Raw genomic sequence first — 22,916 nt, forward strand, 5'->3', positions numbered from 1 at the left:
GATGAAGCATTTGCGTGTGTCAAGATTAGGCATAAGAAATATATTAAAGCTCTACGACATTTGTCTTGAGGCGATTTTCTTTAATTAAATGTAAAAAATAAACAATAATATTTATTTTTCTTTTTAAATCAAACAAAATTATATAAAATATCAAACTATTCTTTCTTAGTCTGTTGATGGGGAGGGAATGATGAAAAATATGTTTCTCTTAACATTTTCATATATGTTTTACAACAGAAAACATAGTTCAAAATTAACACAAGCAACTGTTATGTACAAAGTTTGAATGCCCTTTGCCAAGTCCAATATTACAGACGTGTTTTAGCTTTCTAGCGTCTTGCAGTCATCGAAGCTCCCTTTATCTTGCCTGATAGCATAGCAGCCTGTGACCATGATGATGGCTTAAAGCCACCAGCTAGAAGGCTGGAGGCTGAAGTTGCACAAATTTTTCTTCTTTTTGATTCTAGCTCTTGTTTTCTCTTATCAGACACAGAATAGCTAGACACTCCAGAGAAGATGGATTCGGCATTGATCAGTGCCCTCTTGTCCTTCCTATTCTTGTCAAACTTAGTTGGAAACTTCACTCTTTTTGCTTTGGCAAAATCTTCTTCAGTAGCTGGTAGTAGTCTTATGCCAAGGCCTCTTTTCTTGGAAGCATTCTCTTCTTCAGCAACTCTTTTCTTCTGACTCTGAAAAAATGGACAAGTCTTAACAAACATTTCTTTTCTTTAGAGCAGTGGCAATATTATTTACAAAAGAAACAATATACTCGAGGGTTAAATGGGAAAAGAAATAGAAACATAAACTACATCAAATATCATGAGCCAAGGACTATACTCTAAGCCGGGCCCGTAGAGTCTTATTGAGAGCATAGTCATCTGTGTGCCTGGTATCAGACTGCCTCTGGAGACGTACAAGCACAGGTTCAGATTCCTTCTTTTTCTTCAAGTCTTCTTCCTGGTGTTCAAGGCGGTAAAATGGATCTGCAAGCTTACCCCTCTCTAAAAGAAAAGTAAAAAATATGAAGACAGTTAGCTAACTTTAACCACAACACTTCAGTTCGCTACACATGGTCAAAGGCAAAAGGAAAATAAGGGTATAGCACTAGATTTAAAAGAGAAAACATTCAATCCATTAAGACAGCCTTTGGCCACTAGGGTCTGATAGAATGCTCCCCCTGCTTCTAAATCAAAGCTGGTGATTGCATGCACTAACACATTCAGGCTAGAAGAAGAAAACACATACTGCAGTTTTCACTAATCCTGTAATACACACCTTCATCGGCATGTAATTCAAAAGTTTTGGCATCCTCAATATCAAAATCTTCAGTTTGAAGAAAACATATACGGCTAAGAAGTTTTCACTAATACTGTAATATACACCTTCATCGGCAGGCAATTCAAAAGTTTCGGCATCTTCAATATCAAAATCTTCAGTTTTTTTCTGGGCCCCACTAATAATGACATATTCACAATTCTTAGGATCAGTCTGAATGACGATCTCATGTTTGCAGCAAGCAGACTTCATAGCGAAGCTCCATATCTGAAGGACCAAAAACATTTATTAGATAGTCAACAAAAAACTTAGGTGGAGCATTATTAGATGAGGGACAAAATAATGTATAAGCAAACAAAATGGTATAAGGCAATCAACACCCACATAATATTGGCAAACTAAACAAAATATAACTATTTGTAAGTTATATCAGGTCCACCCTTTAAATACCAAAATGATACAATTAATCACATCTACTGAAAAAATAATTTAAATTCAGATGTATTTGCAGTCAACCTTAATATACCTTTGTTGAGTAATAATTCCCAACTTGTTTCTTCTCTGCATTGAACCGAACTCCCTTTGCAATCATTGAATTGCATCCTCCACACCATATATTATAAGGCATCTCAAATCTGCAAGTAGTTTAGCTAGATAATGTCAAACTAAATCTTAAAGAAAAACAATATCAATATAATATCTTAAGAAAACCAATTTAAAAACAGTTAGATGAATGAGACATGCCACAACAATGTTTTCTAGCTTCCATATACACCCGACCAGTTTAGGTATCTTGGATTTATCATACTATTAGAAATTCACATCAACTAGAGATAAAGTCAAATTACAGTATAAGTAAGGAGCAAAATTCACCTTACAAGCCGGTTTTGTGAGGATAAATTAGACTTAAACCCACTTGTGAATATGGTATTTGAGCTATTCAAAGATTATTCTAGTTAAGTTCATTGGGATTGTTGTGCCACTTTATTGGATTCCTTTTAGATCACCCACAAATATCTAATCCCACGTTCGATATGTTCATTTCTCAATGTGAGAGTATGTATTAGAAATTCCACATCAACTAGGAATAAGGTCAAATTAAAATATATAAGTAGAGTACAATCATCATCTTATAAATCAGTTACAATATACAAGTGGGGACAAATCTCACCTTACAAGCCAATATTGTAGGGTTGAGTTAGGCTTAAAATCGACTTCTTAATATGGTATCCAAGCCTATCTTAACAAGTTTTGCTGGACCTATTGGGTCACCTGCTATCGGGCCCATATCAGACCACCAACAAATATTTGGTCTCACACTCGAGATGTCCAGTTCTGGACATGAAGGGGTATGTTGAGATCCGATACTAATTAGAAAGAAGGCCAAATTACAGTATATAAGCGATATAAGCGAGGTCAAACCTCTGTAAGAGGTTTTTATGAAGAAGAGTTAGGCTTAAACTCACTTACTAATATGATACCAAAGCCTGTCCTAATCAAGTTCATTGGGGTTGTTGTATCACTGCTATTGGGCTCCTATTAGATGTTCACGCTCGAGATGTTCATTCCTCGGGATGAGGGGATGTATTGGAGATCCCACATCAACTAGAAATAAAGTTAAATTCTAATATATAAATGGGATGCAATACTCATCTTACAAGCAATTTTGGTGATGTTGAGTTAGGCATAAATACTCATCTTACAAGCAATTTTGGTGATGTTGAGTTAGGCATAAAATCACTTAGTAGGACATACAAATTGATAAGTACCTAAACACTTGGAGAATCCACCCTTAAAAGCTAGCTCATAAGGGGAGAAAACAAACCACTTAAATACTCCACCAAGCATCCCATACTACTCAATATGGGATTTTGGCATCCCATCATACCCAAGTTCATATCAGAAGCCATGTTACAATAACACCAGCCTTCCCTGGTTCCCTTTCTGATCTAGAAGGGATCTCACAATTTTATAACCTTTTGATTTTTGTACAGACAAGCTATTCTGAAAAAAAGCACTTACATAAACAAGAAATTATAAATCTGAATGAACAAGTTCAAGCATTTATTATTTTATACAGATTCAGTTCAATCACAAGGCTTCATTAGAATATGCTCATAATTCATAGCATCTATCAAAAATACTTTCAATTTTGTTATTTTTACCCCTGATTGCACGCAGTTTGTTCATGTGATTGATAAAAAATATACATCAAATACTACATAGCCTTGTCATTCACATTCATTTATCATTCCATTTTCCAGACTATAGAACTTCAAGTAAGATAATGTAGTGGGACATATTATTGAGATCCCTTATTCAACAAAGGCAAACAGTTAATGTTCCTAATGGTTTCTGTAGTTACTTCTGATTACCTTATAATCAGGATACCCTGATCTAGTTTTCTCGCCCTCTCCCGCAAGGCATGCTGACCATGAAACTTGTTCAGTGAACCCTGGAAAGGAAGAAAGTGCATTAGTCTCTTGATACTAGACAATGTTGAGTTACAGGAGAGCTTAATGACACCTTTTATTTAAACATACCTGACTCGGTTCCCATTCTGGAGGATAGTAAAAGTTGTCTGCTCTAGCAGCCGCAAGCGAAGACTGTAACAATCCAATCAGAGCAAACTCAGTATACCAGGAAATTAACAGACACCAAATAGGCCAATTCATAAGAAGCACCAAGAATCCCTCTTAAGCCAAGAAACATAATTAAAACAGACAACCACTAAGCCACAACCAATCAATGTCTTACGAGAGCATAATCCATGGCTTCCTCAAGAAAAGCAGTTCTATCAAACATTAATACACATACAAAATTAGCCACAAACATGTTCCATTAGCTTACAGTTATCAATATGCCTATCCTTTCTTCCTTTTACAAAATTTGACCGGAGGATTGTCAATATACAGATTGAATTACTGCTAATAAAGGTTATCAACGCAACAAACAAGAATACAAAATAAAACAGCCTAATCCAAACAGAAGATACATAATTGAATCCAGAAATTAAGAAGCACGGAATAGAACAAACCCCTAAAGACGATCATATAACTATAAAACCTAAAAAACAAATTAAAAATAACAAAACTCGCACCATTGTTGTTTATCTTCTTCAGAGATTATGAAGCTTTTTCCCGCTGAATCTAAGATTCTTCACTGACAAGAAAATAATTTTGATCAAAAAAACCTTATCGCTCTAAGATGTAATTGTTTATAAATAATATTGACCGAATCTTTCGGGTCGGGTAATGTGCCTGACCCGATTAAGTAACAATTCTTTTCCAAGTAGAAAAACTATTCTAAATCATATTTGTAAAGAAATTTTAGTATTGCTTATTTTTTAGAACGAAGTATCATTTTTTTCAACAATTTTAATTTCTTAATTTTTAATTTATATATTATTTTAGTCCTAAATTTATTTATATAACTTTTATTTTTAATTTTTAATTATAAGTAATTTTGATAATTTATAAAAAAATCATAATTAAATTAAATATAATAATAAATCATACTATTATTATTATTTTCAATCATGTAAAATAATGTGTTTCCTCAATTTCACTCACAGCGTCATGAAAGGAATATTATTTTATCAATTATCTGTTTAGAAAATATATTAAATCATTATTTAATTACATTACTTCTCCCTGTTTTTATTTTTGTAAAAATAATCTAGAGTATAATGTATTTTTCCTTAGTCTCACCCTGTTATGTTCAAAGGAAAAAAAAAACTATAAATAATTTAACTAAAAACTTAACAATAATTAAGAGTTAAAAGATCAAAATTGCATAACAAGAAATTGAGGAACTACAATTACGAAAAAAAAAATTAAGAACCAAATCTGTGAAATTTTTAAAATATACAAAGTAAATGTTATAATTAAGCCTAACAGAAATTAAAATAAAGCAATATATACAATACGAACTTAAAAAAAATAATTTAATTCATTAAAATACTTTATCATATTTCACATTTTTCATTTTCTTTTCTCCATTTACCTTGTTCATATGCATACACCAACAACTCAACAACTACCAATGCCACCACTCTTATACTTCATTATCTATTTGTTTTAATTATAAATTTTAAATGCTTTGAATTGGATTGTTTTAAAAATATTTTTTACATCACTTATTAATAATACCGTGCAAATATTTAATAAATAATTTATAATTTTTACTAAATTATTTTTATATTTATATTATTTATTCAATTTAATTGATGTAAAATTTTGGTCTTTGATTCAATTTACATTTTTTCTTTGTTTTTTTTCTCCTTTTTCCATAGATCTCCTCCCTTTTCTTTAAATTTGGGTTTCTCATTTTTCAAAACCAAAGTAACAAAAATGATTAGTTTTAAAAAAAGCAACAAACACATTCAAAATCTATAAAAGTATATTTAAGCATGCGAATAAATAATCATAAATAAATCAATGTTATGTAATTTGAGTCGATTAGATGTGATGTAAAATAAATATTCATAAATCAATGTTCTATAAGCAGGTTTCTATTAGTTGATTATGTCTTAAGTTAAGCATGCTGCATATTTTCAGATAGAAATTGAGGAGTTTCAGGTTAGAATATTTGGTTGAAGACTTTATAAGCTTTTATCATCCTTGAAAAATGCTGTATTTTTCATCAAGAAAGATTATGTTGCATTCTCTAAAATCCGACCAAATGTTTAAATTTAAAACAAGTATGTAATTTGCATTTTTTTTCTTTTTTCAAAAAAATATAGCCAGTTTTTGTTTCTTATATACTTCAAGAAATAATGCAAAACTATGTTAACATACATAAAATTTGAAAGTCTCAGGCAAACCTTAACAATAATATTGCCACAAAATGTTAGTACTTAATATTATTGAAGTAATGGAGAACACAAAAAGATTAAGTGCTCGATTCCCACATTCCTTAAACTATCTTTGGTGCCCTTTTTGTGAGAAGAGATTGTTTGACTCAGGGTAAAATTCCCAGTGAGGATGAGCAGATGTAACAGCAGGTTGCCCAAAAGGATGATCCTTCACGTAAGAAGGAACATCCCGAGCCTCAGCAACACCTTTAAGATACAAACACAGCTCACATCTTGGATCAGGATGACCTCTACAGTGGCCATCAGCTGAATGAAGTATTTTATAATTCTGTTGCAGAATCTTGTGTTTCATGTTCATCTTCAGGCTCAACAATCTTGTTCTTTCCTCCCATAGTCCCGGAGAAGATTTTGAAGAGTTTAAATTTGGTGAAACCCTTTTATTTATTTCAGAAACACAATGAATTACATATTAACTCTGACAGGTAGCTTTGTAGCTCTGCGTTTGAAATTAAAACCGAAGCAATCACCTTCCTTTATGATCAGAGAACATTCCTTTGCAAGATTGTTTTGGAGGAACCTCATCTTTGCTTGTCATTTATCATAAATCATGTGGTATTACTGACCCATTTGAATCACTACCTCTGTGTGGATGTATGTGTGTTCATGTTCTATTGGTTACCCCAATTGGTAGGGCTATCTGCTCTGCAAAACCTCGGGTTCCCAAATTTTTAAGCTTCAAACTACACTTGAGAAGTTGAGAAGTTTAATACGTTTCCCATAAGAATCTCTAATAACCAGATATATAGATTTTAAGATTAGAAAATGAATCTTAAAGCTGAATATTGATCTCTGTCTTGTGCATTAAAGAGACTCCGACCAGCTTGAAGTCTCATTCATATGACAACCTACAAATTTCATGCTCTAATATCAGCCACAAGATCCAAGTCACATAATCCATAGCAATTCACACAATATACCAAATCAAACATAACATGAGATCATCAATCAACAACAAATTATTACACTGAACACACTCCAATCGTGAAACCCGTACTAGCAAGTAGAAAACCCAGTTCAGTAAACAAAACCCACAACACCACATAAGAACCCTACACTATTACTCAACAACCCAATTACCAAATAAAGATTTTATAGTTGAAATACTCATGACCATGATTGTATAGTCGTTTTAAAGATGATTGTACTGTGTAACAGGCCCTATGGAGGTTATTTCAGGACTGAAGAATAATAAAAAGGAATCAGCATCAGCAAATCAGAAAAAGAAAAAAGCAATAGTGAGATGGTGGGAGAAAAAGAACAATGGCTAGTGTTGGTTGCTTGAATCATTTTATAATTTTTTGTTATAGTCTCACTGCCTTGAGTCGGAGAAAATGTTTTTCTCAAGCGTTCAAATTTTATTTCTCTAGCTTTAGTTCAACATGTTCCCTGATTTGAACTATGAAACTAAATTACTATTTCCTTAAATCATTGACTCATGCATAAATGATCATAAATATAATTTTCTGACTTGAGCTACACCACACAGGTATGATTTTATCTTCTCCCACACAAAAATGCACGCTCATGGATAAAAATTAACAAATAAAAAGAACTCTAAATAATAGAAAACCTGTAACTAAACTTAAATTGAAGACTTATAACCTATAAGGCTTAATGAAACTCATCAATCACAAAGTTTGAAAACCAAAGTAATAATATGTTAAACTAAAGCAAACAGGGTCACGACATGCAGCTAGCTATACGGAATTTATTTATTTTTATCGTGGAAGAGTTTATTCATAAGATCGATTGTGAAACTTCAGGAAATAAAATACAAAACACAATACATATAATAAATTTTGATAATAGATGAGAAAATAACATCAAATAGCCATGCAAGCACCAACTTGATATCTACAAAGAGTTTATTCCACATACCAAAAATAATTAATATTGATATAAAAGGACAAGAAAACTCTTAATAAACAATCTCAATGGCATTTACTCCACGATAATCAAACAATGGATTCAACCTACAGAGAAACCTCAAAGGTTCTCACTAATCAGTTAGAATATACTATAACTGCAACTGACATAAGTCATACTTGTACTGCAGCTTTTACAGATTGAGATAAATCAAACCGAAAGTAAACAGAGTTCATCACAATTGTCTAAAATACAAGATGCCACACCTTTTTACTTGTTGGAAAGTTTCACATTGCCTATATCAATTCTTGGGAGTATGGCGTCTGTTGGACAACTTCGCTTAATACCTATTGGTTTTAACATGAAATCTAACATTACATAGAATATTATTGAACAGACTAATACAGTTACAAAGCTAACTTGTATTCATAAGTATTAGTTCAATCAACATATGAAATGAAAGACAACATTTAAACCAAAAGGTTTAACTTTAAATGGATCGTCATCCTTAAATTATCATATGGTATTAAAGAAGAAGAAAATCAAAGATTTCAAAGATGCATACTTGCAAATCAGTTGATCCCAATGGAACCGTCATATGCAGCATCAGATGCAACAGATCAATGTCCCAACAAGCTTGGGTCCCCTAAATACTCCGCAATTTGTTCAAGCTTCACATTGAGCAGCTCATGGGTATCAGCATCCCTAACAATGGCCATTTCCCGGTCCAAATCCCTCTCCACCAGACTCCCAAATACACCCTTGTATTTACCAGCCAACACAAGCACAGGTCCCCCACGTTTCGGAATAGCAGTCTCCAGAAATTCTTGGGACACCCCTTGAACAATCTCCCTGCTTTCATCCATAGATACATCACAAGTGGTAGGCCCAACAACATCCAGAACCTCCCCCTTCTTCAAATACAATAGTCCTCCTTTCAAATCCCTGCTAATCACCCTCACCCGAATGTGACTAGTAAGCCAAGAAACCTTCCTATGATCCACCACTCTCCTCTCCTCTCTCCTACCACCATCCGTTCTCTTCTCAATCACATCCCTGCGACCCACCCCTTTCCTCTCCTCTCTCCGACTAACATCCACTCTATTCTCCTCCACCTCATTCCTGTCTTGCTTCCTCTTCGGCCCTCTATCCTCACGCTGAATCTTCAACTCCTTCAATTTCCTCAGACATCTCTCTTCCTCCTTAGAACCCAATTCAGCAACATCGCCCACCTTCACCTTCACCTTCTCTCCACTCCTGGATAGCTCCAAAACAAGATAATAATCCTCAATCCTAGACACAACACTACCCTTCAGCCCAGCATCTCTTCCCCCAACAATCCTAACAACCTTATCCTTCTTCTCATTCTTCTCCTTGTCCTTGTCATTGTTGCTCCGAACCAGAGCAGCAGGAGCATCACCAACAAACCCCAATCCTTCCTTAGCAGTTCGCCTTTTGATCTCCACAACCTTAACGTCCTCCTTCGCGTTCTTCCCAATCCCCATCCCTTCCTTCCACCCGTACCCAGCTAGCAGCGCAGCGCCAAAACCCTCGACGGGGACATCCTTAAATTCGTCGAACCCCTTGTCCTCCGGTAGCCTCAGCAGGTCGTCCTTCAGCTTCTGCAGCATCGTGCTCTCCGCCGGAACGCGGCGCGACGGCGGCGGAAGTGCGGTACCATTGTTTTGCTCACTTTTCTTGTCGGTGCGGAGGTTGAGGCCATAGGAGACGTCGGAGTCGGGTTGGTCGTCAGCAGCATGGAGTTCGAATGTGAGGGCTTCGGATTCGGGGTCGGCGGTGGGGAGGTGAAGGTTCTTCATCTTCTTGAAGGGTTTCCATTGGTTTTGGATTGGCGGAATTTGGGTTTTGGGGGCGAGGGAGGGAGCGGGTTTGGAAGGATCGAATTCAGTGATGAGGTGTTTGGATCCGCCACCGTCGTTTTGGGTTCCAGAAGTGTCGTCGAAGGTATTGACCGGTTTGGGCTTCGATTGGGGTTTCGATGAAGGGACAGAGAAGGAAAGTTTCATTGGAAAAGAAAAAAAACAGTCACAATCCCAATATTATGCAGAACCGTGACAACGAACTCTTGTTTCTTCCCTGATCCTGGTTTCAAAAAATTGTTTCAACAAAATCATAATCTGGAATCACAACTAATCCTAGAAATTTGTATTTCATTGTTAATCAAAGTAAATAAAATGAAAGCGAAAACCAGAAACCCTACCAGATTGCATGCAGTTGAGCGAGAGAAGAAGGAGAGCGAGAGAGTGAGAAGGAGAAGGTAAATTTTGAGAATAAGGGAATGGAAAATGTTTTCTTGAGACTTCTTATTTTCTTACAAATTGTTGACACGTGGCTACGATTGATGATGTGGCAAAGGGTAATATTGTAAATGGTGGATGGTGATGTGGCAAAGGGTAATATTGTAAATGACAGATGGTGATGTGGCAAAGGGTAATATTGTAAATGATGGATGGTGATGTGGTAAGGACATCTCATGTTTGTGTTTATTCCTCTACTCTAACAAATGTTTTCCTTCACTCCATTATTTTTAAGAAAACTGTTTTATTCTTTTTAAAAATAATTTATGGATTGTTTTTTTCAAAATATTTTTGGAACATAATTTTTGGAACACATTTTATTAGGATTTACAATTCGAAAATTAAAAAAAATGTGTTATGGAAATGATATTTTGAAATGATTTTTTTTTTTTTTTAGATTTTCTATTTTGATTACAGAATCTCTATTCTAATAACATTTTTTTCTTATATTATCTAAAGTGAAAGGGTAATTTTAATATTTTAAAATTTAATTTAATGATAATGATTATAAAACAAATGAAATGCAAATATATTCAGAAATAAAATTCACGGAGTTGAATAAAATTATAGACACCAGCTACTAATGTTAAACAAATTATATTTAGGTGTCTACATAATTGAACTAAGTTAACCACTCATTTTTTAGGGTATAACTTAAGTTCAAAACATTCTTAAGTTGATGACTTTGCTTTCGTTTAATCTACAAAATCAAATAAAATGCAAATGTAGTGCGTGAAGATAACAAACAAAATTGGTGAAGTTGTTGGAGATTTACACAAGTGAGGATTGTTCAAAAACCCATATTCAGGTGCCCACATAATTGAACCAAGGTAACCACTTATTTCTTACTGCATAACTTTAAATTTAAAACATTCCTTAGTTAGTGATTTTTGCTTCCATTCACCCTTTACTACAGAACCAGAACAAATGCAAATGTATTGAGCATATATAACAAATAAAATTGGTTTAGTTGTTGGATATTGTACACGAGTCAGGATTGTTCAAACACTCATACACAAGTGACCACATAATTGAATCAAGGTAACCACTTATTTATTAATGCATACTTTAATTTAGAACATTCTTAATTTGGTGGCTTTTGTAGCCATTAACACCTTAGTACACAACCAAATGAAATTCAAATGTATTTAGTGAAAATAACAAAAAAAAATGTGACTTTTGCTTAGTTGGTGACTTTTGCTTTTATTAACACCCCTAGTACAAAACCAAATGAAATGCAAATGTATTAAATGAAGATAACAAACAAAACTGGTAGAGTTGTTGGTCATTATGATGAATCAAGATTTGTTCAAAAACACATACACAAGTGTCTACATAATTGAATAGAGGTAACAACTTATTTCTTACTCCATAACTTTAAATCAAAAACATTCCTTAGGTGGTGGCTTTTGCTTCCATTAACACCTTAGTACATACCAAATGAAATGCAATTATATTGAGTGAAAATAACAAACAAAATTTATATAATTGATTGGGATTGAACACATGAATCAAAATGGTTCAAAATCTATATGCAGATGTCCACGTAATTGAACCAAGATAATCACTTGTTTTTTATTACATAACTTAAGTTTAGAAAATTACTACATTTTATTACATAATTATGAAATGAAATTGTACAAATATAGAAAAATTAGTATGTAAAAAACAAACTAAAGTTTAAATTAATTTTATTAAAATAAAATATAATTAGATATTATATATAATCATTTATTCTTTCCAGTAGTATTAAATAGAAAAAAAATTATAATTATTATGTGAAAAAGATAAAGAATACTACACATACAACCCTTCTATAACATTATGACTTGATAATTTTGAAACATCTTCTAAGTAAAAAAATTATTTTTTTTAACAAATGTAATGAAATCACTCTGAATTAATAAACCAATGACAATTAATAATTAAATTTAAATCAAGGTACATAAATAAATTGTTAAGCAAATCTAAACAAGATCAATAACTACTACAAAAATAATAAATTGATTAGATAACACAGTAATTTTATTATATATATATATATATATATATATATAAATTAGTAAAAACATGACACAAAATAAAATATTACATTTATACTAAAAAAAAATAAAAAATTATGGGTTTTCTACAACTTTAGTAGTTTATATACATAATATATAAGTTTTTGTACATTTAATTTGTAAACTATTAAATCTTAAACTTATTAATTTTATATGTTTAAAAAATTTAAATAGCTATGAAAAAAAAGATGAATTGAAAACAAGGAATTGGATATATAGACAACAGATTAATCAAGTATAACAAAGAAACTTTAAAAGAAATAATTTGAATAACATGTGACATTTGCATACTTGTGCAGGTCATCATCACATATTTCAATATCAACTTTATGAATCATATTATTCTTTTATAGTTAAAAATAAAATAAAATAAAATCATACAAATAGATTGTGTTGCAGTTATAAGTGTCATAATTTTATTATTAAATTATAATATAAAAAGTTAATTATCTTTTAAAGAATGCAATCTTATCCATGTTAATAAGTAAAAGTTCTAATTAATTTGTAGATAGGACAGGTAAAATATAGTATGGGATTTTTTTCAAAATTTTAGTGACTATTTGTTTTTAAAAGTGTCTATCAAGATTACTTGCATTCTTGGTTTGGATGGTAACAGTTGCAAGACTGTTTCTAACCACACCGAGTTCGAATGCAGGTAAGAGGAAAGAACAATGATGAAACATACAACCAAAATGAGGTATTTTCAAAATACCTCTCTTTTTGTTGCCTATGAGGTATTTTCAAAATACCTCTCTTTTTGTTGCCTTTTTCATAAAAAATAATAGTACTATACTCAAATCATCTTTCATAGAACTAGGATTAACATAACTAAGATATACCAAATATCTAACTAATACAATATTAATTCAGCTATTTGTGCTAATCTAGGTCCACCAACACAAATAAGCTATTTGTGGACAGAAGAAGTAATAAATTATTTTCAAGATATTTGTATAAATCTCACAAAAAAATAATTTTTCAACTGTTTTGTTGTTTTTAATGGATTAAAAAATCAATTCAACAATTGACTTTACTTAAAAGTAAAAACAGTGAATAAATTAGAGTCTTTAAATATGTTTAAAACATAACAATAACATCCTAAAAATCAATAAGTTTTAGACAATAAAAAGATTTTGAAGAAAAAACACTAAAACAAAGTTTTCCTCTAACATGGTTTTCAAATCCTGTTCCCATTTCCATAATCAAATTTGTTTCAGAAGATAAACTGAGAAAATGCAAAAAGGAAGGAGAAGAAGAAACTATACATCTAAAAGTTAATCCCTAAACAGAAAACTAAAAGTTGTAAGATTGAAGCGTGACCCTAACTACTATCGCACCTAACTATGACTAACTACTAACTATATATCTTTGATGATTGTTTTACTTCTAAACTACACTTCTATTTATAGATTTTCAAGACTTCACAATTGGGTGAGATCGTCTAGTACCTTTTGACCAAGACTTCTATCGTCTAATGCCGGTTTTCTACATTTTGTTTGCTTTTTACGGTTTTCTACATTTTGTTTGCTTTTTAACTTGGATTTCCAGTCTTCAACGTACCTAAGCTTCTAAGGTCAAAGTCCAAATCAAAGAATATCCCTAGAAATGATTAAAGCACTAGTTAGACTATTCAAGCAAAATATAAGCTACAAAATGCAATTTTTATGGTGTTTTTGCAAAAACTCTAATATTTTGGAGAAAATAGAAAGTAATCTAAAAATAGAAAATAAAAACAAAATAAACCTCAAGGAAGCAAGCAAGTCAAGCAACAAAACAACCCACTAGACAGTCTCTATCTCATCCGCTGCGAAAAACAGTCCAAGACTCCATTCAATCCCTCCTTCTGGAACCAAATGTATCTTGAGTTGGTATTAGTTACATAAATACATGCCATCTTCTCTAAAATTTTATGGCATCGAGATTAATAGAGTAAAATCGAACATACATTACAGCCATGAAGAAATTCTTATAGAATATAGTAATATGGGCAAAACAGATATATTGCAAATAGTGCTTGCTCACCTGAGTGACTCTAGAGTATAACTACGGATCAAACCGGTGCATGACACTAACACTTTATAAACTGTACACAATGCATAAAAATAATTGCAAGAAAATTTCTGCCAAACAAATGGAAATAGATAACCTACTCCAGTGTCACAGAAAAGAGAAGACTAATACAAATAGAAATTTGAGTTAAAACTTACAAGGATTCTGACTCCTACGTCAAATCTTGCCTGTCACAATCATAACCTGTCTGGTAGTTTAGTTTATAAAGAGGCTCGGATGGAGTTGATTTAGCAAAAGCCATAGTGGTTTGATAAATGTAGTCATCATCCAAAAATTTATCATCTAAAACAAGAGCATGGCCTTTCTCAACAGCTTGGTCCAACAACAGTAAAACTCCTTCTGTACAAGGTGCACACCTTGATGGCTCACTGTCATCTGCTGCTTCTGAACCATCAAGCAACTTGTCCGAATGAGGATCTGCTACAGTACTGGCAGAGTTTTTATAAGTTTCCGGTACCATTTCCGGCATGCAAGAAATGGCCATGACATCTTCTGTGATTTCAACTTCACACGTTTTCATAGGGAGTGAAGCAGCATCAGAAACAACAGACATGTGTAGATTGCTATTTTCTGTGAAACAAGGATCAGCTTTGTGCAAACTCAAATCATCTGAATTAGATAAAATGCTCATGTCAAGAGGTTCATTGCATAGATGCTCAGCTGTATTCTTCTGTAGACACTCTGCTGACAATTTTCGGGCATCTGTAGGCAGTTTATTGGAATTTCCACTGTCAACATTAATTTTAGTGGCTTCCTTGTCATCATCTCTGGAATTTGGTAAAGTGGTCCTCCAATTTGGTCCTCTCCACAAAAGTATGTGATCATCTTCAAATGAAAGCAATAAGCATGGAACAAGATCCTAGAGTCAATGAACATGTATGGAAGAAAAAGATGTTAGTTATAGCATCATTGAAAAATTTGCAGTACATAAGTTAATGCATAGTATCTTCAACATAGAATTCAAAGTGTAAGCGAACATTGTTATACCTTTAGTTTTGCTCCAATCTTTTTATAGTCACTTGTATTTAGTTCTTGGCAATTTATTCGCACAAGGTCACAATGTTCAAATGCCTCTCTGACATTAGTCACAAGGTCTGAATATACACCATTTTTTGCTGCAACGATAAAATGATGGGACATGTCAGTTTGAAGAAAGAAAAAGAATTGTTAAACTGTAATGAATGTCCAAAACAATCTACCTAGCTTGCAGATGGGCATCAAGAGCCTTCCCTTTTGACGCATTTCAGTTGCTTCGGCAAGTGTTAAACCTTCTGGAACTCGTTTAATCAACTTAGGATATACTGGAGACACTGGTCTCCACCGCATAAGAGGAAATCGTGGACGCGTTTCATAGTTGTAGTTTCTCCCCCTGAAAAGGTACACTGTGCCAAAATGTCGGTGAATGATTTTTCCCCCAGTCCTTTCCTGGCAAAACCAGACAACATGACACAGCACACAAAATGAGTTCCTTATTTCCAGTGGATTCTCAAAGCATAAAAGACACATTTATACATACACATATAAATGGTAAGAGCACTAAGCAAATTATAAGAGATTACAAGCAGAAGAAACAAACCTCTAACTGCTGGCACACATTATCCATGTCAACGGTACACACTCCTCTGCATTTTATCTTGCACACGCTGCACCGCATCCAATATGTATGTATGTTTTCCAACATGTTATGTGTCAAACCATCCCTGCCTAAATCAGAAATTTGAGTGCATAGACAAAAGTAAATTTCCATTTCCAATAACCATTAAATGCATAAAAGTGACCCCCTCAGTCTCATCCAGCATACACTATTTTCCACTCCTCGTTCAGTGTTCAAATAATCTTTTACAAGTAACCTTTCTCGAAAGCACAAAGCTTAGGTTTAATTTCTTTTCAAGTGTTTTTGATATTGTCCTATAATCAAAATTAAGATTTTACCACAGCATCAAACCAACTTTAAATATCACATTTTATTGTAATAAATGACTCTTCTTGAATAAGCTTTCCTGTAAGCACTTACCAGAGAAAAACGAAAAATCAAAATAAATTGAGTTTCGATCATGAACTAAAATCAACTTAAGAACTTATAGTTTTATAAAACTTCTGCCATGAACTGTAACTCATGAAAGATGCACAATTATTTTCTCTAATAAGTAATTATGAAGAAATTTATTTGAATAGACTTATAATACAAACACTTGCAGAATTGCATCTAAGGATTGTTGTTCATAAGACTCTTACATTTTTTTAAAAACAAATTAATATAAACTGCAAAATGAGCTGATAAACACAAGCCTCCATAAGGATTCGCATACATACACCAATAACAATCAAATTACCATATTTGTTATCAAAGGAAAAAATCTAAAATAATGTGAAACTTTTGAAAAAATTATATCTAATTGTTCATAAAGATATTTTCATGCTTAAACTGCTATTCAATCTGATAATGGTAAAACGGCAACTTGATTTCTAACTGGTTGATAAATTTTACACAGACATAAAATTAAATTATATTATAAAATTAAAAACAAAAACCAGCAGTAATAAATAAAAGAAAATACCAATATGTAGTTGGCGCGAAGATTTCCCCGCCCTCTTAACCATGCGATTGATCTCATTCTCAGTCAAGGGTTCTCCCAACACCTGCTCCCTCGACTCCCAAATCGGAACGACCAAACGGACCGGTTCAGCTCCCTCCTCATCCGACAGCGGCGGAGAGAGCAAGTGGAAGTCGGTCACCGTCGTCTTGCTTGGCGGCACCGGGTTCCGCCCGGTCCACGGCCGCGGCAAGGTGGGCGGACCGAACGGCGCGTACGGCTCGCGCAATTTCACTGGATTCGCTTTCGGAGTCTCCGTATAACTGAACCTGAAGTCGAACGGTGCGCCATCGACGACGTAAGACACTCCGCCCTCACCAATTTTCACGTTATCCGGCCCCGGTCGAAACTCAAGTCTTTCTACTCGAGAAACCACGGGATGCCAATCGAGCAAGGGTTTAGGTTTCGGCGGAGGTTTGGAGTATTTCGACTTTTTTCCCGGGATTGAAGGTTGAGACGGAGCGGAGGGGGTTCCGAGAGATTTGAAAGTTTCAGAAGTGGAGGAAACGGCGGCGGTGGTGGCAGTGTTAATGATGTTATCGGCGACGGTGTAGCGGCGAGTACGGCAGATTTCCTCTTCGATTTCATGGATGGTTCGGCGGCGCTGGTTGAACTTCTCTGCGTTGGCGTTGTTCCAACGCGAGAAACGTAGCTCCGTGGAAGAACGTTCACGGGTCGGGTTATGGTCAACGGGTGGGGAAAATATGGGTATTTGGATTGCCACCTTCAGAAACACATCCATTTCTTCTCACCATTCTGCATTGCCATAAATCCTTCATAAAACTCAACCACGAAGGGTGTTTTCGGAAATAAATCTTCTGAGTTTTTTTTAATAATATTGTTAATTATGTAATTTTGTTTTGTATATTGTTTTTATGCATTTTCAGATCAATATTTTATTAAACATATCAAATTAGTAGACAGAATAAAATTAAACAATTGAAATAATGTAAAAATGTGAATAAAAATAAATTTTAAAATTAATAATACAAATATTTATAAAAATATAAGTTTTTTCATATCAAAACACTTTAGTTCTATCAACTAAAAGGAATAGTATTGCCGATAAAAAAAAACTAAAAGGAATAGTATCATAATAATCATGCATTAAAATTTAAAATTATATATAATAAAAAAATTATACTTTTTATTCCTTTGTGTACAAGTTGGTAAAATAAATAAAATATAATAAAAAATCTAAACCCTAAAATCTAAAAAATCGATATTGCTCTTCAATTTTAATTAACATTCCCTTTGCGTAATCTCTACGATAAAAATGTTATATTAGTAAGAAAGTAACGTCAACCTATCTTCTGGTTAAAAACATTAATTCTTTTTGAAAAATAAGCTTTATTTATTTTCTATGATTTATTATTATTATTATTATATTATTATTATTAGATACAATTAGACTGTCTATTTTGAAAAAGAAAATTGAAAAACTATACAATTAGAATTAAAAAACAAAGTTAGATATGCAGAGAAAAATAAGAATAAAAATTATGCAGATACATAATAAAATTATGCAAATAAAGAAGAAAACAGATAACCAAATTCAAATTGGAATCCTTGACAACGACGCCAAATTTAATAGTTGTTGTTTATTAGTCAAAGATAGTCTAAAGCACTTATAGACTATCTAATGTTATAGAGATGTTATTATAGATGTGGTCAGAATGACCCAAATTCGTCTCCTAACGAATCTAATTGTGAATCTAGTGAAATAGGATTCAAAACCTATTTATAAACAATAAAAATTAGCAATAATAATAAAGTAAAAGGGGTTCTGATTCTGCAGTAGGAAAATATAACAGATGTTTTAAGATAAATAAAAGTAAAGCGATTTTCAAGATCTTTCATCAATGAATTCTTCATAGGTGTTCTAGAGATTGTCATCATTCAATTCTCACACAAGTTAAACTTAACTAAATATGCATTAATCAAATTTAACCAAATCTTACCAACAAAACATGTGTATATTAATGTGTTTAATACCTTCATTTGTCTTCATGCATCTACTTATGAGATTTTTATCTTTTATTTCTTGAATCATGCGAGATTAATTAAAAGAGTGCAAACTAAAAAAAATCAAAATTAGAAAAAATAATTGAACCATCTAACATTTTGAGAACAACCTTTAAAAAAACAGATTTCAAAACAACTAGAGGATTAAAATAAATTTTTACCAAAAAATTAAAAAACAAAACTTTTATTACTCAAAACCTTAAAATTCAATGTAAAATTACAACGAATCAACTAACAGTTTATCCTAACAAAAACGAAAGAAAAAACAAACCATCTAACACAACATTCAAAACACATCACGTAACACTTCCTTCTTCTTTTCATCCATTAAAACTTACCACCACGCCTACCACCGCACTGCACTTCACACAACCTAGAGGAACTCAACTCACCAACGAATCAATGAAAACACAGACCCAACTCTACACACTAGCAAACCCAACAACACTAACTCACAAGCAAACCAAATATACCAACTCAAGCTCAAACAAGAAGGAACAACCAAAGATACAACACAAATTGTGCATTAACTCGTTTTTAACCTACGATTCAAATGCTGAACTGGTAAAACGATTCTCTGAATATGTTCAGGAATCTCGCATGTATGGCATGGTGCAAAAATTTCTGCGAACAAATAAATCGTAAACATGCACAAACAAATAAAGTGAGAACAAATTTGTATTTTCAAAGTTTGTTAGTTGTATTTCTTTAACTTTCTTCGCACTACGCACTCTCCTCCCACAAACCGGTGTACTCATATCATCCCACAATATTAGAAATAACAAGATTTCTTCTTACTTTTTTCATTCAGATAAATAGTTTTCATCATGATCTAAACACGGTTAGAAATATTAAAATTACATAAAACACAACTATTAAGAGATATTAAAGGCAACAGGCATAAAGAGGAAAAAAGAAAGGTTGCAACAAACGTTCCTTTTTGAGTGCAAAAGTGAATTATTCATAAACGTGTATATCTTACGTAATGTTTTTTCATATTGATAAATAGTAACCTGAAAAATCAAAGGCCATTAATGGCTATGGCAATGACTATGACAACTGGTGATAAAATATGATCCGTAATTAGATGAAGTATTGGACATGTTCGTTGCTCCCCGTAACCCAGTTTTGAGTGAAGACAAAACTACATGTCCTTGATAACAGTGTTAATCTCATGTGAGACAGTATCATTAAAAAATAGGCAATATAAAGCAAAAGACAACATTGTGACAGTCAATGAACACATGCAGCATCTGTGCCAAAAGGAAAGTGAAGATGACACAAAACCAACATCGTAAGAAGAATAAAAGTAAAAACAGCTGGAAATACAACGTGGCTGATACCTATTGGATGCAAAGTTGGCACAAAGACAATGATCATGCACCCAAGAATGCCCAAACACCACACAAAAATTCACCATTCGGTTTTCGCACATTCAATCACATTATCAACCTTCTTCAACTTCATTATTTAGCTTTTCAAATACTTAATATTATATATAATTTTCTTTCTTCTCTTTTTATGTGCATATTTTAAATTATAAAACATTTCAAAACACATAATATAAGATCATTTTAAATTTTCTCTCAACTTTTACCTATCTTCTGACTTTTTCTACTTTTCAGTAATATACACATTGAATAGGATATTAAACAAACAAATTACATGCAAAGTACGAATATTAAAAAGACAGAAAAATATTATTACCTAATTTTTAGTCTTGACCTTGTGACAACTATATGATCCACATTTATATTTATCACAAGAAAAGGTTTCGCTTAACATATTTTCTAAAATGTAAATAAAAATAAAAATACGTAGAATGACGTATCTGATATAAACTTTTTGACGTTAAGAAAAATAAATAGTGATGTAATACGTACGTATGAATATCCTCGACACCCCAAAACGCGTAGCATCGATCGTCTTCTGATTTCTCTTTCTTCTCCCATTCTTCTTCAACCTCACCATTATCGCTCTCTCTCTCTCTGTGCTCTCTCTCGTTCAACAATGTCTTCTTCTTCTTCACACAACTCTTTCCTCTCCTTCGTCTTCTTCTTCATCATTCTCACCCTCACACATTCGTCCACTGAGTACCTCAAGTTACCGTTACTCCCTCGAACAACACTATCCAACGTCTCCAACATCCTCGCCGCCGACCTCCACCGCCTCTCCGGCCGGCGCACTTCTCCCCAGTCCCCGCTCACTTCCGGCGCTGCCATGGGCTCCGGACAGTACTTTGCGGACCTCCGCATCGGATCCCCGCCGCAGCGCCTCCTCCTGGTAGTCGACACCGGCAGCGACCTCGTCTGGGTGAAATGCTCCGCCTGTCGTAACTGCTCCACCAACCGTCCCGGATCCGCATTTCTGCCCCGACATTCCAGAAGCTTCTCCCCTTACCACTGCTACGACTCGCTCTGTCGATTGGTTCCTCACCCCACCCCCACACACTGCAACAACCGCACCAAACTCCACACACCCTGCCGCTACGAATATTCCTACGCGGACGGGTCCACCACAACGGGCTTCTTCTCCAAGGAAACGACGACGTTCAACACCAGCTCCAAGAAACAAGAGAAAATTAAAAACCTGGCATTCGGGTGCGGGTTTAAAAACTCAGGTCCCAGCGTAACAGGTTCCAGCTTCAACGGTGCGCAGGGCGTAATGGGACTGGGCCGTGGGCCCATTTCGTTTTCTTCCCAACTTGGCCGCAAATTCGGGAACACCTTCTCTTACTGTCTACTCGACTACACCCTATCCCCGCCCCCCAAAAGCTACCTCACCATCGGTGCCTCCTCACACGATGTCGTTTCGCGGAAGTTGTTCAGCTACACGCCGTTAGTGACTAACCCTCTATCTCCCTCGTTTTACTACATCACCATTCAGAGTGTCTCCGTCGACGGCGTCAGGTTACCGATAAACCCTTCCGTTTGGGGCATCGACGAGAACGGAAACGGTGGCACCGTCGTGGACTCCGGCACCACGCTCTCTTTTCTAGCGGAGCCAGCTTATAAGCAGGTTCTGGCCGCGTTCCGGCGGCGCGTGAGGCTTCCTGCGGCGGAGGAAGCCGCTGCGCTCGGGTTCGACCTTTGTGTTAACGTCTCCGGCGTGGCAAGGCCGAGGCTGCCGAAGCTGAGATTCGTCCTCGCCGGAAAATCGGTGCTGTCGCCGCCGGCAGGGAATTATTTTATTGAGCCGGTGGAGGGAGTAAAGTGCCTCGCGGTTCAGCCGGTTCGACCGGGTTCTGGTTTTTCTGTGATTGGGAACTTGATGCAGCAAGGGTATTTGTTTGAATTCGACTTGGACCGGTCGCGGGTCGGGTTTTCGCGTCACGGGTGTGCGGTTCGCTAAACATGAAAACTGAAACTGTAAAACGAACCGGGTTATTTATTTTAAATCATACGGATTTGTTACTTTTGCCACGTGTATTTTTTTTGGGGCATTTGAGTTTGTTTGGATTGTTGCTGTCAACAATTTCTCGGTGGACGAAGGTTGTAATGATCTGTATTTTATTATATTTTATATTTTGGAAATTCTTTTTGGTTTATTTATTATTTATCTGATATTTTTGTTGTGTAGTTTTTTTTAATAGAAAATGAAATAATGACGTCTTTTATGTAAGAGTTAAGTATTTTAATTTTTTTAACTTAAAACAAATAATTATGATATTTCTATTTAATAACTTTGAAAATACATTGTCAAGTATACCAGATTGTTGAGAAATTCAGAATTTGAAAAAAAGAAGAAGAGAAGAGATAATAATGACAAAATTTAAATAAAAATAATTATAAATATAGAAATAATTTAAATATAAAGAAATGTTACATAT

General features: G+C 34.1%; 4 protein-coding genes across 7 annotated transcripts; 1 reads left to right on the plus strand and 3 right to left on the minus strand.

Moving 5' to 3' along the window:
- Positions 1–188: 188 nt before the first annotated feature.
- LOC137806232 (uncharacterized) lies at positions 189–4,582 on the minus strand. 2 transcript variants are annotated; one of them, XR_016519523.1, is made up of 7 exons: positions 4,376–4,574; positions 3,819–3,881; positions 3,651–3,730; positions 1,802–1,910; positions 1,276–1,542; positions 838–1,001; positions 189–689 (listed from the first exon to the last, which is right to left on the minus strand). XR_016519523.1 is itself a non-coding variant. In XM_068606232.2 (7 exons), the coding sequence occupies exons 1-7, from the start codon at positions 4,376–4,378 to the stop codon at positions 330–332; spliced, it is 939 nt and encodes a 312-aa protein (XP_068462333.2). In that variant the 5' UTR covers positions 4,379–4,582; the 3' UTR covers positions 189–329. The 2 variants fall into 2 exon arrangements, 1 of the variants encoding a protein (XP_068462333.2); XM_068606232.2 differs by having other exon boundaries at positions 1,383–1,542; positions 4,376–4,582.
- Positions 4,583–6,113: 1,531 nt separating this feature from the next.
- LOC137806233 (protein MOS2) lies at positions 6,114–10,325 on the minus strand. Of its 2 annotated transcripts, XM_068606233.2 has the most exons (4): positions 10,239–10,318; positions 8,583–10,120; positions 8,284–8,364; positions 6,114–6,996 (listed from the first exon to the last, which is right to left on the minus strand). In XM_068606233.2, the coding sequence occupies exon 2, from the start codon at positions 10,042–10,044 to the stop codon at positions 8,638–8,640; it is 1,407 nt and encodes a 468-aa protein (XP_068462334.1). In that variant the 5' UTR covers positions 10,045–10,120; positions 10,239–10,318; the 3' UTR covers positions 6,114–6,996; positions 8,284–8,364; positions 8,583–8,637. The 2 variants fall into 2 exon arrangements, with proteins under 2 accessions (XP_068462334.1, XP_068462335.1); XM_068606234.2 differs by lacking the exon at positions 8,284–8,364 and having other exon boundaries at positions 10,239–10,325.
- Positions 10,326–14,344: 4,019 nt separating this feature from the next.
- LOC137806234 (CRS2-associated factor 1, chloroplastic) lies at positions 14,345–17,909 on the minus strand. 2 transcript variants are annotated; one of them, XM_068606235.2, is made up of 5 exons: positions 17,027–17,909; positions 16,045–16,172; positions 15,668–15,893; positions 15,456–15,583; positions 14,345–15,327 (listed from the first exon to the last, which is right to left on the minus strand). In XM_068606235.2, exons 1-5 carry the CDS (start codon positions 17,802–17,804, stop codon positions 14,620–14,622), a joined length of 1,968 nt encoding a protein of 655 aa, XP_068462336.1. In that variant the 5' UTR covers positions 17,805–17,909; the 3' UTR covers positions 14,345–14,619. The 2 variants fall into 2 exon arrangements, with proteins under 2 accessions (XP_068462336.1, XP_090156509.1); XM_090300383.1 differs by having other exon boundaries at positions 16,045–16,168; positions 17,027–17,848.
- A 3,045-nt stretch (positions 17,910–20,954) lies between these two features.
- LOC137806235 (Eukaryotic aspartyl protease family protein) lies at positions 20,955–22,634 on the plus strand. Its single transcript, XM_068606236.2, has one exon. The coding sequence runs from the start codon at positions 21,098–21,100 to the stop codon at positions 22,436–22,438; it is 1,341 nt and encodes a 446-aa protein (XP_068462337.1). The 5' UTR covers positions 20,955–21,097; the 3' UTR covers positions 22,439–22,634.
- The last annotated feature ends 282 nt before the right edge of the window (positions 22,635–22,916 follow it).

The sequence above is a fragment of the Phaseolus vulgaris genome, chromosome 3, assembly GCF_051622355.1.
Source record: "Phaseolus vulgaris cultivar YP4 chromosome 3, ASM5162235v1, whole genome shotgun sequence".
Taxonomy (NCBI): Eukaryota; Viridiplantae; Streptophyta; class Magnoliopsida; order Fabales; family Fabaceae; genus Phaseolus; species Phaseolus vulgaris.

What these genes read in the sequence shown, in the direction of transcription:
- LOC137806234 (XM_068606235.2), bottom strand. Translation starts at nt 17,804, where the DNA reads ATGGATGTGTTTCTGAAGGTGGCAATCCAAATACCCATATTTTCCCCA. An exon ending in ATGTGTGCCAGCAGTTAGAG is followed by an intron (nt 15,894 to 16,044) that starts GTTTGTTTCTTC and finishes TGGTTTTGCCAG; the next exon opens with GAAAGGACTGGGGGAAAAAT. An exon ending in GATGCCCATCTGCAAGCTAG is followed by an intron (nt 15,584 to 15,667) that starts GTAGATTGTTTT and finishes TTATCGTTGCAG; the next exon opens with CAAAAAATGGTGTATATTCA.
- LOC137806235 (XM_068606236.2), top strand. Translation starts at nt 21,098, where the DNA reads ATGTCTTCTTCTTCTTCACACAACTCTTTCCTCTCCTTCGTCTTCTTC.
- LOC137806233 (XM_068606234.2), bottom strand. Translation starts at nt 10,044, where the DNA reads ATGAAACTTTCCTTCTCTGTCCCTTCATCGAAACCCCAATCGAAGCCC.
- LOC137806232 (XM_068606232.2), bottom strand. An exon ending in CAGAATGGGAACCGAGTCAG is followed by an intron (nt 3,731 to 3,818) that starts GTATGTTTAAAT and finishes CTTCCTTTCCAG; the next exon opens with GGTTCACTGAACAAGTTTCA. An exon ending in TGAATTGCCTGCCGATGAAG is followed by an intron (nt 1,002 to 1,382) that starts GTGTATATTACA and finishes CTTTTCTTTTAG; the next exon opens with AGAGGGGTAAGCTTGCAGAT.